General features: G+C 34.8%; 2 protein-coding genes across 5 annotated transcripts in view; both read left to right on the top strand.

The window, feature by feature from the left end:
- Positions 1-18,062, top strand: part of VMP1 (vacuole membrane protein 1) — a 119,450-nt gene that overhangs the window by 81,794 nt on the left and 19,594 nt on the right. For all 4 annotated transcript variants that reach the window (XM_081270450.1, XM_081270451.1, XM_081270452.1 and 1 more), the window contains 3 exons: positions 7,549-7,629; positions 10,943-11,059; positions 17,546-17,607. In XM_081270450.1, the coding sequence (XP_081126576.1) occupies positions 7,549-7,629; positions 10,943-11,059; positions 17,546-17,607 (260 nt within the window). The remainder of the gene's footprint in view (positions 1-7,548; positions 7,630-10,942; positions 11,060-17,545; positions 17,608-18,062) is intronic.
- LOC308636086 (THAP domain-containing protein 5-like) lies at positions 2,994-4,447 on the top strand (the record flags this gene model as incomplete). Its single annotated transcript, XM_081271176.1, is given in 3 exon segments — positions 2,994-3,071; positions 3,238-3,447; positions 3,449-4,447. Coding segments are annotated over 3 exon segments (1,182 nt in total). The 3' UTR covers positions 4,343-4,447.

Below are 18,062 nucleotides of genomic sequence, written 5' to 3'. Positions count from 1 at the left end.
TTTAAAATTTTACAAAAGGAAACATGTTTCTTTAAACTTCTGTAGCCTGAAGTATCTTTTATTGTAGAAGCAAAGAAAAAAAGGTAGATAAGGTAGGCCAATATTAGTATATTGGGTGATGTGTATAATGTTGAATCATTTTTTCTTTACACAAATTTCACAAAGAGAATGATTATATCTCCTTGCTGATCTAAATTTGTTTTATGTATCTCTATAGTAGAAAAATACCATCATTGTCAAATGGTGGTACTATTAATCACTTGATTTAAATAAGTACAAGATTCTAGGGCTGGTGATATAGCTCAGTGATAGAGTACTCACCTAGTTCATAGGAGGAAAACTATTCTCCCATACGTCTGACTTGGAAAATTCATTTACTAAAAAATAGGTTGTCAGGAAGGGGATGTAGCTGAATGGTAGAGTGCTTACCTAGTAAGCACCAGGCCCCAAGGTCAGTTCCCTAGCACCAAAAATAAATAAAGAGAGAGAAAGAGGAAAAACTTTAATCATTTTAGGTTAGAAATCTGAATAAAAGTAGAAAATGCCCTTTGATGCAGTCATTAAATTGTTTAAAAATTAAACCTGAGTAATATTCCATTGTGTGTATATACTACAGTTTCTTTTTTTTAATTTTTATTTTTTATTATTTGCTCAAGACAATACAATGATCTTGACATATCATACATTTGATTCAAATGGGTACTACAGTTTCTTTATTCATTCATCTCTTAAAGGGCTTCTAGGTTGCTTCCACAGTGTAGCTATTGTGAATTGAGCTGCCATAAACATTGTTTGGCTGCATTACTATAGTATACTGTTTTTAAGTACTTTGGGTATAGACCAAGGAGTGAGATAGATAGCTGGGTCAAATGGCGGTTCCATTCCAAGTTTTCTACGATTGGTTTCCAGATTGGTTGCACCAATTTGCAGTTCCACCAGCAATGAATGAGTGTGTCTTTTCCCCCACATCCTTGCCAACATTTATACATTATCTGTATTCTGGATAACTGCCATTCTGACTGGCATGAGATGATATCTTAGTTTTGATTTGTGTTTCTCTAATTACTAGAGATGTTGAACATTTTTTTATATATATATTTGTTGATTGAATGTATATCTTCTGAGAAGTGTCTCTTCGGCTCCTTAGCCCATTTATTGATTAGGTTGTTTATTTTTTTGATGTTAAGTTTTTTTGAGTTCTTTATATATCCTGGAGATTAACGCTGTATCTGCTGTACATGTGGCAAAAAATTGGTTCCAAAATATAGGCTTTCTCTTAAAAGAGAAAAAAATTATGGAATTTGTAGATAAATGGATGGAGTTGGAGAATATCATGCTAAGTGAAGTAAGCCAATTCCCAAAAACCAAAGGCCGGATGTTCTCTCTAATAAGTGGATGCAGATCCATGATGCGGGGGACATGTGAAAAATGAAGGAATTTTGATGGGGCAAAGGGAGGGAGGAATGTGGAGGGGATATGGGGGTAGGAAAGATGGTGGAATGAGATGGACATCATTATCCTAGGTACATGTATGACTGCACATATAGTGCGACACTGCATCGTGTACAACCATAGAAATGTAAAGTTGTACTGCAATTGTGTACAATTAATCCAAATGCATTCTACTGTCATATATCTAATTAAAATAAATTTAAAAATAAGTTGAAACAAACATAGCTAATTTTATGAAATTTTCGTAACATGATCTTACAGATGAAAAAAATTAGTCCAATAGTTCCCGTATTGTCAAAGCTATATATAAGGTCAAAGTAAATGAAAACAAACATTAAACTTAACTCAGTTTTATTATTACCTTGAACATACTTCATGTGCAATTTTCTACATGTGTAAAAAGAAAATAAGCAATTATGTTAATATTACATGGGAAATACACTTTTCATGAAATGATAAAAACCTTAGATGTAAATTGAATAAAAAATATAGAGAGATATTAAACCTAACATAATTGACTTACTGCAAAAGTAAACCTGAGCTGGGATTGTGGCTTAGTGGTAGAGTGCTTGCTAACATATGTGAGGCATAGGATCTATTCTCAGCATCATAAAATAAAGTCCATTGAAAACTAAAAAAAATTAAAAAAAAAAAAAAAAAACCTGGGACTGGGGTTGGGGCTTAGTGGTAGAGTGCCTGCCTCGCACACGTGAGACGCTGGGTTTGATCCTCAGCACCACATAAAAATAAATAAATAAAGATATTGTGTCCATCTACAATGAAAAAAAAAAGTCTTTTAAAAGTAAGCCTACTATCAAAAAACAAATGAAGGGCTGGGGATGTGGCTCAAGTGGTAACGCGCCTGCCTGGCATGCGCGGGGCGCTGGGTTCGATCCTCGGCACCACATACAAATAAAATTAAGATGTTGTGTTCACCAAAAAATTAAAAATAAATATTTAAAAATTCTCTCTCTCTCCCTCCCTCCCCCCCCCCCAAAACAAAATGAATTTTAGGCAAGGGTAGTGGCACACACCTGTAATCCCAGCAATTCAGGAAGCTGAGGAAGGAGGACCCCAAATCCAAAGCCAGCCTCAGCAACTTAGGGAGGCCCTAATCAATTCGGTGACACCCCATCTCAAGATAAAAAATTAAAAGGACTGGGGATGTAGCACAGTGGTTAAGCATTCCAGGGTTCAATACCCTACCCCTACACACACACACACACACACACACACACACACACACAAAGAATCTCTTTGGAAAGAAATATATAAATTGCAAAATTTTGTTGTGGAATTGAGTTAATGTTTAACTTTGAAAGCATATATATGTGAATTTGAAAGTGTTTATAATATCTTCTTAAATACAGTTTATTTAATTTTTTTCCATCCCCAGCAAATAGGAGATTTTTTTCCCTAAATTTCGGTAATGATTATTATGTTAACTTGGTACTACATAATATTATCTATCAAAGTATTTTTTTAATTGGGAATACAGGCGCCCCTCGCTGGTCCCGGTCTTCCGGGACCTTACCCGAGTGATGCCCGGCTATTGCGCAGCGATTTGCTGTAAAAACCGCCGAGGACCGAACAATAAAGACCGGAAGCTGAGCTTTTACCCATGTATTGTGAATCCCATTTTCCTTTAGACCAAAAACTATCATTCACTAATGGTCAGCTGCTTTCCATCATCTGAAGTATTGAGGGGAAAAAAATTGATAACCTTAAGTAATTCATACTACATGACAATATATCCAGTAATGTCTCCTTGGATCCCTTCCACAGAGGTTTCCTCTACATGACAAAGAAAGACTTGAAAAATGGTTAAAGAATGTGAAACGTGATTCTTGGGTTCCTAGTAAATACCAGTTCCTATGTAGTGACCATTTTACTCCTGACTCTCTTGACATCAGATGGGGTATTCGCTATTTAAAACAAACTGCAATTCCAACAATATTTTCTTTGCCTGAAGACTATCAGGGAAAAGACCTCTCCAAAAAAAAAATCTCAGAAGAAAAAATTGGAAGAGAAAGAAGTGTGCCTAAAAGCCAGGTCAGAAGAATCATTTGTGTCAAATGAGGCAAAGAATATTACAGTTAACACAGATGTGCTTCCTGAACATGCAGAATTGCTTGATTCATCTGCCTTGCTGAAGCCAACAGCTCCAAAGCCAGGAAGCTTACAAAATAAAGTATTAACTCTTAATCTAGTTAAGCAAGACACTGAAAATCTGAAATCTACCCTGGAAAAATCAATTAACCAAGATTTAGATTTAAGAGAATTTCATACATCTTTTGAGAATCAAAATTCTACAACTATTACTTTGACGACTTCAAATTCAGAAGGTAGTCACCAGTCTTTGGAAAGCCAAGAAGTACTTGAAATAACAACCAGTCATCTTGCTAATCCAAACTTTACAAATAATTCCATGGAAATTAAATCACAGGAAAATCCATTCTTATTCAGCACAGTTAATCAAACAGTTGAAGATATAAACACAAATAAACAATCTGTTATTGCCATTTTTGTGCCCACAGAAAATTCTAAACCTGTAGTTAATTCCTTTATACCTGCCCCCAAAAAAACCATGGAAACGGAAGACATAGACACTGAAGACTCCTTATATAAGACTATAGATCATGGGGCAGAAGTTTTACAAATTGAACATTCTTATTGCAGACAAGACATAAATAAGGAACATCTTTGGCAAAAAGTCTCTAAACTACATTCAAAGATAACCCTTCTAGAGCTACAAGAGCAACAAACTCTAGGAAGATTAAAGTCTTTGGAAGCTCTTATAAGCCAGCTAAAACAGGAAAACTGGTTATCAGAAGAAAATGTCAAGATTATAGAAAACCATTTCACAACATATGAAGTCACTATGATATAAAGAAGTTTTAAAGCTATGGTTTTATATATGCTTTTTCCAGCTAAACCAAATTTCCTGTAAAGTGAACTTTTTCCAATATAATGTTCTCATCTTGATGAAGTTACAAAAGTGTTCTAATATCATGAACTGCATCCCATTCTTAAAATGCTCATTAATAAGAAAAATAGTTGTTGTGAAGAAAAGAAAAATAGTTAAATTTGGGTAGTTTCCCAAATGAAAATATAGTAAATAGATAATGAGTCAGTAATAAGAGGCCAATGATATGGTCAAAACACCCCAAAATAGATGAGGTTGGTTCTACCACTGACATATGACATGACCAAAGTACTTATCAAGATTGAGCCCCAGTCCCTAATTTGCAAAATAAGGGCCCTTACTAGAACTCAGTCGGTTTCTTTGTAGTCCCTTCCCTTTGTATTTATTGATACTTTTATTAAAACAGTTTTTCTATAAGATTATATGTACTTATATAATAGAAATTGGGGAGAATTTGATATTCACTATTATTGCATTCTCTGACCTTTTGGCTATAGTTAGGTATCTTACATAAAGGAAAATATGGCTATTCTAATTTTTATTCAGTTGAACTCAGATTTTAGGAGAGGTACCTTAAACTTGAAAGAATATATATTTCAGTACCTTACATGTAGCTGACCATGTTTAAGTCATTTAAGTTTTTTAACATCCTTATTTATAAAATTATATTTATAAACCAAAAATATAGGTTAATTTTAAATATATATGCATATTTTAGAAATTATAGTCTGTATCTATTTCTTAATAGGTGTAGCTTTTAAAGTATATGCTTGTATCATTTTTTAAATCCAAAATAATAGAGTAATACTTTATTATATTATATATTCCCATGTATTTTATTAAAATTTATAAGCAAATTATAGATAAGTGATGATGTCCTTAGGAAAACAAAGTTTTTCTCTTGGGAAAGAGAAGTGTTGGTGATATAAATAAAAATAAAGTTTATATCTGCATGAACTAAGAAATATAAATGTAAAAGCAAAGTCATTTTGGTTAAACCCAAATGTGAACAAGAGACAATATATTCTTTAATATCTGTTAAATAAAAAATACTACTATCTAAAAGGATGGTTTTGAGAATTCTATGAGGTAACACATAATTTTTGGACCTGGAAAATAGGAGGTGCTCAATAATTATTAGTTAACTGAATAGCTGATTATTTTGTTAATGAATGGTAATTATTTTTATTATATTTCAGTTAAGTTTTAGGCTAATAAAATTAATTGGTATTTGAAAAAAAATAATAATTGGGAATACATTAAACTGTGTGGATTAGAGAAGTATATCTTCAACTAGTTTGCTTTCCTAGTTTTAGATCTTCTACCAAGATGTGAAATAGCCTTCTAGTATCTGTATTGTCACCTTTTATATCCTTAACTAGGTTCTATGAAGTGAAGACTATTTTAAATGGACATTTGCAGGGCTGGGTTTATAGCTCGATGGTAGAGCCCTCAGCTAGCATCTGTGAGGCACTGGGTTCAATCCTCAGCACTATGTGTGTATGTGTATGTGTGTGTGTGTGTGTGTGTATATATATATATATATATATATATATATATAAAGTCCTGTGTCTGCCTGTAACTAAAAAGATATTTTTAAAAAATGGACATTTGGGAGGGCTGAGGCTGTAGCTCACTGGTAAAGCGCTTGCCTCGCAAGCATGAGGCACTAAGTTCAATCCTCAACACCACGTAAAAATAAATGAAGATACTGTGTGTTCATCTACAACTAAAAAATATATATTAACTAAATTTTTAAATGGACATTTGGGGCTGGGGTTGTAGCTCAGTAGAGCACTTGCTTAGCATGTATGAGGCAGTGGGTTCAATCCTTGGCATCATGTAAAACTCAATAAAAACAAAAATATTGTGTCCATTGTCTACAAAAAAAATTTAAATGGACATTTATGTATTAGCTAATTTTTTCAATCATATAAACTTGGAATTTGCATTAGAGCATATGCTATTTTAAAACAAAAAAAAAAGGGCTGGGAATGTGGCTCAGGCGGTAGCGCGCTCATCTGGCATGCGTGCGGCCCGGGTTCGATCCTCAGCACCACATACCAACAAAGATGTTGTGTCCGCCGAGAACTAAAAAATAAATATTAAAAATTCTCTCTCTCTCTCTCTCCTCTCTCACTCTCTCTTAAAAAAAAAAAAAGAATCCAATTTAAGACTGAGATTTCTATGAAGAAAAAACATGATATTAATAGATATAAATAAGTGTGCCATCAATATATTGAAAGAAGAAAATTATGGAAATTAGCCAGTTCAATACAGGTTTCAGCTTAGAAAAGCATAATAAAATAAAAAGCACAGGGCTGGGGATATAGCTCAATTGGCAGAGTGCTTGCCTCACATGCACAAGGCCCTGGGTTCAGTCCCCAGCATCACACACACCATCACCACCACAAAAAAAACCCACAGATTTCAGAGTCTAAAGATTGAATCAGTTCTCATTTTTTTCCCTTACTAATTTTACATCTTGAGCCCTAAACTTTTATGGGTTGTATAAAGGTTATGGTTTTTGTGATTTATAAGTTGGCTGTAATTCCGTCTCCTCTACTTACCACCCCAAGATTGTTGAAAGGCTCAAATAAAATGTTTGTGAAAACAGTTTATAAAACAATGAAAGCTGTGCAAATGTAAGGCATTGTCTTGCTTTTCAAATAAGGAATGCTTAGTTTTTGCCACATAATCATTATTTCCCTCTTCTGATTAATGATTAGCTTAGATGTCTTCATTGATTGTCCTGAAAAATCCTGATTTTCTACCCTAACATCAATTGAGTATTACATCTGGCAAATTGTAGAATGAAAAATAGAAAGATGTGTCAGCCATTATTTGCAACAGAATGAGTTGATATGTGGTTCATTTGCGATATTTTGTTCATCCCTAGAAAATTCAGAGAGAATCCTAAAACTAGAGTGATGGTGTTTGGATTTATTCTTGAATATGCTGAGTTGAAGGATGTAATATTTTGTCAAGATTTTATTTGCATGTTTTCCAGCGAACAGCCTGCTGTGATGCTATTAATTATTTATCTTACCCATTAAATGAATCAATTATTATTAAATTGTGAGATACTCAATACAATAAATTTCATAAAGAGCTCTCTTTCCTTTCTTTTTGTAGTTTACATTAATATTTCAAAATCCTTCTTTTTATAGGACTTTGCCTCACGGGCTAAACTGGCAGTTCAAAACCTAGTACAGAAGGTTGGATTTTTTGGAATTTTGGCCTGTGCTTCAGTAAGTGAATTATATTAAAAGTGAGAAATTTTTCTAAATGCTATCATTTTATTGCATATGAATTTTGTGAATCATCGAACGAATGTGTACCTATATGTTGAATAAATTCACAACCTTGATTATTGGCTTTTAAGTATATTATAACACAGTGATGGCTTCAGACATAAAAAGACTTTGTTCAGTAAGAACAAATGAAACAACATTTGGGGGCTGGGGTTGTGACTCAGTGGTAGAGCGTTTGCCTAGCTTGCGTGAGGCACTGGATTCGATCCTCAGCATATATATATAAAAGAGAGAGACAATATTGGGCTGAGGATGTAGCTCAGTGGTAGAATACTTATGTTATCATCATCATAGAGATATTTTAAGATATATATATATATGCCTAAATTACTATCTTTTTATCTGGGCAATACTAGAAATATTGAGGATTTAAGATACTATATATAGGTTGGGCATAGTAGCTTACACAAATAATCCCATAGATCAGGAGGCTGAGGCAAGAGGATCACAGTTTCAGAGCCACTTTAGCAATTTAGGGAGGCTGTAAGCAATTTAGCAAGACCCTGTCTCAAAATTTAAAATAAAGGTGGGGGCGGGATGGCTGGGAATGTGGCTCAGTGATTAGGAACCCTTGTGTTCAATCCCTAGCCAAAAAAAACCCCGAAAATAATATAACAAATTCAGTGCCAAGCACATAATATTCACCCATTTTTTGTTGTGATTTATAAGCTTTTTATCAACCCTTGAATTCTGGGAGTAAGAAATAAAACATGGACTGGGGACTTAGTTCAGTGGTAGAATGCTCACCTTGCATCTACAAGGCCCTGCATTTGATCCCTTGCACTGTATTAAGAAAAAGAGAAGGTGGGAGGAAGGGGGGGGGGGTAAAAATTACATTCCCTCTCCTGAAGGAGGATCCTTAATCTAGTGAGAAAGACCATTGAAATACATGGAAAGATACTATGGAAACCAGAAGAATGAGATTAAGTCAAGATCCCTATTATAATGTTTTTAATTTAAGGGCCGTTTGCCTGAGACACATTGCTTAGTATTTAAATTGTCTCAGTATTTAAATATGTAAAATGGGTATGATGATATCACATACTATTGTGGTGGGTTAATGTGTTAAGGATGTAAACCCCTTAGAATAGTACTTAACAAATCAGTATACATAGTCGATGTAAAGAAGAGAGTTAACTTTCATTATTCTTAGGGAAAATGCAAGTCCCTTTGATTTATTAAAGCAGAAGACACTTATTCTTTGTCACTCATCAATACCTGTTCTTACTGCTGAACATCCACTTCTTAGCCACTCTTATTTTTTGGGAGGGTACTGGGGATTGAACTCAGGAGCACTCAACCACTGAGCCACATCCCTGTCCTATTTTGTGTTTTATTTAGAGACAGGGTCTCACTGAGTTGCTTAGCATGTCACTTTTGCTGAGGTTGGCTTTGAACTCATGCTCCTCCTGCTTTAGCCTCCCTAGCCTCTGGCCTAGCCACTCTTCTTTATATTTAATTACATGTAGACAAACTTTAACATAAATTTAAAAGATCAATACGGTTCTCCAAGAATTTTTTCTTGTTTGTTTTTGTATTGTTTTTGAGACAGGGTCTCACTAAGTTGCTTAGTGCCTCACTAAGTTGCTAAGGCTGGCCTTGAACTTTCAATCCTCCTGCCTCAACCTCCTGAGCTGCTGGGATTACAGGTGTACACCACTATGCCTGGCTCTAGGATATTCTTAATACTTACATTTCTACATCCTTGATTTAAGTTAAAAAAGAATTTATTAATTATTTTGTTGACAACATTTAAGCTAAAATAAATCTTCTAGTTGAGGGAAAATTTCAAAGCAACTCCATGGTTCTTTTAATTCTAATTTTTCTTTCAGTTTATTTACCTAACACTTGAATAAAGTTAATTGGCTTATAAATGGTTCGGCCAACAGCCACAAGGACTGTGGGAGAAAACAGCTTGTGGTTTCTCTGAATTTTTACATAAAATTGTCTTTTATCATTCTTAAAATGTGGGAATCAGTTTTTTCTCTGGGAATGAATATTCAAATCATCTGAATCTGTGTTCTCTGATATTTCCATTCATGATTTTTTTTTTTCTAAAATATACCTGGGTGTGTGGCATTGTGGAGCACCTGTAATCCCAGGGGCTCTGGAGCCTGAGGCAGGAAGATCACAAGTTCAAAATCAGCCTCAACAAAAGTAAGGTGCTAAGCAACTCAGTGAGACCCTACCTCTAAATAAAATACAAAATAGGACTGGGGATGTGGCTCAGTGGTTGAGTGTCCCTGAGTTCAATCTCTGGTAACAATCCCCCCCCCCCCAAAAAAAAAATGTCACCTGGCTCCACAGCCTTGAGCTCTCTTAAAATAAAATATAAATAATAAATTTTTAAATGTTGAGAATATAAGCACATCCACCTATAAATATATTTGTGAATTTACTAGAATGTTTGCGAATGGTGTTAAGTACTTCTAGATAATATTTGTAGTTCAGGCTAAAGCTTTTTTGTTTTTTTATTTTTGGGTACCAGGGATTAAACCTAGGGGTGCTTAACCACTGAGTCACATCCCCAGCCCATTTTTTTTATTTTTTATTTTGAGACAGAGTTTCACTAAGTTGCTTAGGGTTTCACTGAGTCGCTGAGGCCGGTTTTGAACTTGTAATCCTCCTGTCTGAACCTCCTGAGCTACTGGGCTTCAAGCCTACACTACCATTCCTGGCTCAGACTAAAGATTTTTAGAACCCTAGTCACTACTGAAATAATCTTAAAGCTTCGCTCATACCTTATCACAGAAAATAGCCAGCAGACCACCAAGAGTCTACTGAATGGGATTGAATTCTCATACATCATGGGCTTCATCTACTCCTCAGGTGATGGGGCATTTACCATAAATAATAGAAACAAAAGGACAGCTTAGTTTGCTGTAAGCATACTAAACAACAAAACAGCTCTGGGGTGAATAAGTGACCCAGGTTAGAGACACATTAGAATACTTGACTAACTTTCTGAACAGTGTGGTATTCTGACCAGGGAACCTGGGAACCCATAACTGTTTTGTATATAAGCAAGATTTACAGCAACAACCACAAAAATGGGAAGTTACACTCCATGTATGTATGGTATGTCAAAATACATTCTACAGTCTACTAAAAAGAACGAATTTTTTAAAAGTTAAAAAAAAAAAAGACAGCAAAATATCACATACCAGTAGGTGATAAAATTAAATTGTTCTTTGGATTATATATGGAAGTCCTTCTTTCTCTCTCTCTCTCTCTCTCTCTCTGTTGATAGATCCCAAATCCTCTGTTTGATCTGGCTGGAATAACATGTGGACATTTTCTTGTACCTTTTTGGACCTTCTTCGGTGCAACTCTGATTGGAAAAGCAATAATTAAAATGCATATCCAGGTAATTATTCTTGAGATTCACTATCTATTGATGATAACCACGTTAGAGGGTACTGAAACAGACTCCTAAGTAAATTAAGTTGCTAATTCTTCTTTTGTTTGGTAGCTTGTTTAAATAATAAAGCATGTAAATGTCATTTGGAGGTTAGTGAATCCCCTTGTCTTCTTCCTCCTCTTCCTTTCTATCCTTCTGTTCTTGTTTTTGCTCCGTGAAACTATTTTAAGACTTTTGGGCTGGGGATGTGCCTCAAGCAGTAATGCGCTCACCTGGCATGTGTAGAGCGCTGGGTTCGATCCTCAGCACCACATAAAATAAAGATGTTGTGTCCATCGAAAACTGAAAAATAAATATTAAAAAAAAATTCTCTCTCTCTCTCTCTCTCTCTCTCTCTCTCTCTCTCTCGAAAAAAAGACTTTATCAAATTAAAGTAGTGGGGGCTGGGGATGTGGCTCAAGCGGTGGCGCGCTCGTCTGGCATGCGTGCGACCCGGGTTCGATCCTCAGCACCACATACAAACAAAGATGTTGTGTCCGCCAAATACTAAAAAATAGATATTGAAATTCTCTCTCTCTCCCTCTCTCTGTCTCTCACTCTCTCTTTAAAAAAAATAAATAAATAAAATACTCAAATTTGACAGCGTAAGGAAAACAAGGCCCAAGCAAACATCTCTTTAAAAAAAGAGAATGCACATCATATTCATATGCGTGGTCCAAAGATTATGGTTTCTTTACTAACCACAACCTGAGAGAATATTGCCTTTCACTAATTCTTATTTTCTTTCACATACTTATATAGCACTTCCTCTCTTAGCACTAATATCCTTTACTAAAAACCAGCCAGATGTTAGTATGGAAGAGAATGGGGAAGAAAGGGTTGCTGAAAAGGCAAGGCAATGTGGGTTGTGGTTAGAGAAGTGAGATTTGCTAGTCCTCAAAGCCAGTCTTAGCAAAATCTTTAGATTGTGCACGCGTACATACACACACACACACACACAAACACACACACACACAGGCCAAGAACCTAAATAAGGGAGAAATGGATATGTGTTTCTAGAACTATGACATGAATTGTTTGTTTCTTTTTTTTTAATCATTTCCTTCTAAAAACAAGGAAAGAATTTGTTTTTAATCAATATGATTTGTAACAAAGAGAAGTATTTACCAAAATAAAAGCAAAAATAGTGAAGTAATAATGCCTCTGTCCGCAAATTATTTCATAATAATTAAAAATATATCTATCTGAGCTGGTGTTGTAGCTCAGTGGTAACTCGCTCGCCTAGCAAGCACGAGGCCCTGGGTTCACTCCTTAGCACCATATACAAACAAATAAAGGTATTGTGTCCAACTAAACTAAAAAATAAATATTTAAAAAAAAAAATATATATATATATATATATATCCATCCATTTGGCAGTATAGCTTAGTGGTAGAGAGTGTGTTTATCATGTGTTAGGACCTGTGTTCAGCCCCCAACATCAAAAATTTATATATATATATATATCTGTCCCCAGTGATTTTTCCTGATACCTCTCTGCCTCTCATTCTTAGAAGAGAAGAGTAGAACAGGAAAATTTCAGCTGCTTCTATCTCCCTAGAATCTAATCTTAGGTTTTAACATTGGGAAGAGTTTTTTGAATCTGTCTTCTAGTCTTGCCATAATAACCACTCAAAATCTCACGAAAGACTTTTAGGGATCATTTCTATAGTTTGTGACTCAAAAAGTTGTTTAGTGGACCAACCTTTTTATGATAGAGGCAGGTATTAGAGATTGAACCCTGAATCACTTTATTACTGAACTACATCTCCCCCCTTTCTTTTTTCTTTTCCTTTCTTTTTTTTTTTTTTTTTTTGGACAGGGTCTCCCTACATGGCTGATTGTCTTAAGTTGCTGAGGAGGCTGTTCTTGAACTGGTAATCTTGCTGCCTGAGCCTGCCAAGTTGCTGGGATTACTAGTGTACACCACCACATAAGATTTTTAACATCATAGGGCTACTCACTGAAAATTTAAAATACCATAATACGCTGGGTGTACATGCCTGTAATCCCAGTGACTCTGGGGGCTAAAGCAGGAGGATCACAAATGCAAGTCAGTCTCAGCAATTTAGCAACACCCCAAGCAATTCAAAATAAAAAATAAAAATGGCTAGGGATATGGCTCAGTAGTTCAGTGTCCCAGGTTCAATCCCTGGCACCCCAAAATATGTATATTTAAATACCATAGTAGAATTTTTTAACTAATAAAATATTATGTTAAATAATAAATTATTTTGATTTATTTGCAATGTATCTGCAGTTACCTTTTGGAATCTTTAATACTAATTAACATTGGATTGTAACAGTTTATCTAGTAATCCATAAAATTTTATGTATTCTCTTTTACACCTCTTGAATGTAATAATTTTCTGTGAATTTTTGCAAAATTTATCATACAATAAGTACCCTATCTGTAGTGATTGATATACAGCTTATCAGACCTTTCATTTCATAAAGATTCAGATCTAGCATGTTTTTAAACATTGTAAGTAGATTTTTCAAGTTATAGTAATTCATATTTTTTATGAAGTACTTCACACTTTTAAGTGTTTAATGTAGTCCTAGAATAGAGGGATTACTGCGCCCATTTTGTAATTGTCACAGTTACGATTGTAATTAAATATTAGTTGCAGGGACTAGGGTTGTGGCTCACCTCACACATGCGGGACCCTGGGTTCAATCCTTAGCACCACATAAAAATAAATAAGTGAAATAAGGTATTGTGTCCAACTACAACTAAGAAATAAATATTTTTTTAAAATTAGTTGCTTAAAAATAAATAACAGCTAGAATTTGAACTGAAGTCTTTTGGTTTTAAAATATTTATGTAATTAAAGAAACTAAATCATTTAATGCCTGCTATTTATCAGGACCTGTGTGGAGTAATTTGCATTGGTTATCTCACTGTCAAGACAATCCTAAGAGGTAGTTATTAGGTACATTGCACATAGAAGGAAAGCATATTAGAGAAGGTAAAATACTTGTTTAAGGCCCTGCAATTCAACCAAAGCTCCGAAAAGTCAAAGCTATTTCCCTGTGCCTGATATGTGGAAGTAAAAAAAAAAAAAGAAAAAGAAAAAGAAGTCTAAAATCTATTTATCTTTCTGAAAGGAAACAATCTGAGTTCCTTCACTAAACCAAGATGTGGGATATGTTTGCTATGTTCCATTGTATCATAGTGACATACTTTATAAAGGCATGTTACTTGATGTGCATCCAGATGTAGCTTAAGGGGTAACAAGCATTTTTCATTCCTTGGGTAAACAATAATAGTGAGTAATAATATAAATATTTTAGCTGTTTCTGAAATAGGGGAAACATCCCCACACAAATTTTTCTATTCTCTAATAGTAATTCTATCTCCTCATGGTTTTCTTTCAGATTATCCTTCTTAATAAATATTGTTTTTATTGATGTCTTACTATCTGTTAATCTTCCCTGAAATTTTTCAAATCAGTCCACCTGTAATGTTAGATCAGGATTTTCCCTTCCACCAGTCAGGTTCAACTCTTCTGCCTATAGAAGGATCCTTAGATATGTTGACTTTATCCTAACATTAACATACTTTATCTATATTACTTTGTGTACCACGTAACTTACTTAACATGAGTGTTGTCTATTGTCTCTTTACCATCCCACCCACCAGCACACAAATGTATGTGGAATTATAAGCTTCAGGTCAGAAATTTTTGTCTTTTGGTTCACTGAGTTACTTTAATGCCTTAAAATGGTATCTGGCATATAGTAGGCACTTGTTAATTTTTTAATAACTGAATCTAAGATACTTCTTTCTATTTAAGAATCCTTCTTTAATAGACAATTTCTTCTTTGTTCATTTTGGTACCATTAGTTCCTTCTACTCTCGTCTTCCTGCTGTGCCCTTTCCCTTGTTTCCTCTGTGTACATGATTGATAGGGCTGTTTGGTGATCTGCGCCTTTTGCTTATTTGGTAGAACTCCACTCAGACCTCCAGTCTGGAAGACTCTAAGACATGTTCTTAAATGTCTGACACATTTTATGTCTTATCCAGCAGAGTGAATTTTAAAGCTGTTACGTATAAAAAGAAAATCTTGTTTTGTTTTTCAAGCAATGAAATTGTGCAATTATATGGGTTGGCTTATTTTGCCTGTTAGGAAATGATGGTAGGGAAAGCTGATGGTGGTGAAATCACTGAAAGTCAAAACCATTAGTTCTATTAATTAGTAAAATATTTATAGTGCCAAATAACTGGATTTTTATATGGACCTCCATTTTTAATGATTTTCTTGCTAAGCTATCTATCTATAATAATTGTCCTGTTAGCTTCATAATAATCATACACCATTTGTATAACATTGCCTTATTCTACCTGAATATGCTTTAGTCTAAACCTACCTACTTCCTCGGATTTATATTGGGTGGATATAAGAATTGTTGTTATTCTTATTTTATCCCTAGTAAGTATTTCACATTAACATTTTTCAATTGAGCTGAGAATATCTTAAATGTCTAACACATTTTATGTGTCAATGTAACCCCTTGGTTACTTTGGCTAAAGTAATTTTTTATACACAGTAACAGAACACTAAAGAGTTTGTTATCAGGAATTTGGAGAGAATCCAGAATTATGCATATTTAGTTGAAGAAATATTATCCATCCCTGAAAGCCAAAGTTAAATCTAACACCTTCCTGAATCCCTAATTAATTACACCACTATGACCTTTCCTTTCTTTGAGCTGTAATATATTGTTGTTCTTTTACCACTGCCTGCATTTATAGCTGTATGTTTGTTGTGTGTATTGTTTTTTATTTGTGTGTTTTGTTACTGAGGATTGAAATTGAACCCAGGGGGTAGCTCAACCACTAAGCCACATCCCCAGCCCCCCCCCTTTTTTTTTTGTACCGGGATTGAACTCAGGGACACTCAACCACTGAGCCACATCCCCAGCCCTATTTTGTATTTTATTTAGAGACAAGGTCTCACTGAGTTGCTTAGTGCCTCACTTTTGTTGAGGCTGCCTTTGAACTCATGATCCTCCTGCCTTAGCCCTCCAAGCCACTAGGTTTACAGGTGTGCACCACCATGCCCAGCTCCCCAGCCACTCCCCCCCCCTTTTTTGTGTGATGCTGGGGATTGAACTCAGAGCCTTATGCAAGCAAGGCAAACACTCAAACACTCTACCCTCTGCCCTTTATATATATATATATTTTTTTTTTTTTTTTGTAAGTGGACACAAGACCTTTATTTTATTTATTTATACGTGGTGCTGAGACATGTTCTTAAATGTTTGACACATTTTATGTGGGTCTCACACATGCCAGGTGAGCACTCCACTGCTGAGCCATGACCCCCAGCACCCCTGCAATCCCTTTTTTTATGTTTTATTTAGAGACAGGGTCTCACTAGATTGTTTAGGGCCTCGCTAAATTGCTGAGGCTGGCCTTGAACTTTCGATCTTGCTGCCTCAGCCTCCCCAGCTGCTGGGCTTACAGGCATGTATCACCATACCCAGCAATGTGTATTGTATTTCTGTACTTACCATCTCTCTACTGTTTGTGGAAAGATTAGGAAACTTTAGGGTTTTGAAAAAGTCTCCTTCTAATTGTGTTCCCTGAAAACCCTTAGCAGTGCCTTATTTTATCCCTAGTAAGTATTTCATATTAACATTTGTTCAGTTGAGCTGAGAATCTCTGTTAGTTGTTACCCTGAAGGCATCTTTTCTTGTATTAGTATCAGTGTCTTTAATTTATCATTTTTTAAAATTTTTTTTAGTTGTAGATGCACACGATATCTTATTTATTTTCATGTGGTGCTGAGAATCAAACCCAGTGCCTCACTCTTATGAGACAAGCGCTCTACCACTGAACCACAGCCACAGATTCCAGTGTCTTTAATTTAATGGAAAGAAAGTACTCCATCAACACCAAACTGAAAATGTCCTAGATCCTTTAACCCTAAACCCGAAAGGCCATGGCTAATTCAGGATCTAGAAATGGAATGTTCACAGTGCTTATACAAAAACCATCTATGAAAGGTGGATGGATAATCTTTTCAAGATCCTCTGGATCAGTTTTAGTCCAGACCCCTGTTGTTGGAGTAATCAGCTTTGATTTCAGTGGTAGGGGCTATATGAGAACCTGTGACTTCTGTTGTATACAGGGTTCTGAGATACATAAAACAAGCAAATGCCCAGTATTCCCTCCCAGTCTTGGGTTTCATGACTCATATTTTCCCTCACACAGTCATGTATCCTAGTAAGACTAAAGCCGTGCTTAAGGAAAAGCATCTTTAAAATACAAAGTGAGTAGCATTTGAATTAAATGGTGTCTTTTCTTTATTTCTAAAGGAATTTTTAAATTGCATTTAGGTGCAGGTCCTCACCTTTTTAACACTGTTATCAGAATTGTGAATTTATATTGATTCTCTTAATGACTAACTATTTATTTTATTTTAACTGCTGTTTTCTTTACAGAAAATCTTCGTTATAATAACATTCAGCAAGCACATAGTGGAGCAGATGGTGGCTTTCATTGGGTGAGTAATTCTTCTAAGGACTAATATTAATTTCAGTTTTTGAAGTAAATGAGTTGGAATAGAATTTTTGAGATAGCTCTTTATTTTGAAGCTTTTGCATTTGAACGTGCAACCCCTCCAAGTAAATAAGAAATTCTCTTTACATAAGACATGTGTATCATTACAGTTTAATAGTGCTTTTGAACACACTATGACTTTAAGCCAAAATTAGATGCCAGATACACAGTTGCATTTAATTTAAATATAAATCTTACATAAAATTTTAATATTTCATTAAATAAGGCACAGTAGGATGATACATTACTGAAATATATCAGGTATGAGTATATTGTTTCTCTCAAAAAATTGTGCTGTAAATCAAATGCTTTTATTTTTTGTTTAGTTTTAAGAAGTGAATAAGACCACTTTTAACATGATTTAAATGATAATGTCACAAAATTATAGCGTTCTCTCTG

The sequence above is a fragment of the Spermophilus citellus genome (genome assembly GCF_964194105.1).
Source record: "Spermophilus citellus genome assembly, chromosome: 17".
NCBI classification, from domain to species: domain Eukaryota; kingdom Metazoa; phylum Chordata; class Mammalia; order Rodentia; family Sciuridae; genus Spermophilus; species Spermophilus citellus.
Note: the sequence above shows the minus strand (reverse complement) of the source record. Positions and strands in the feature narration are given on the sequence as shown.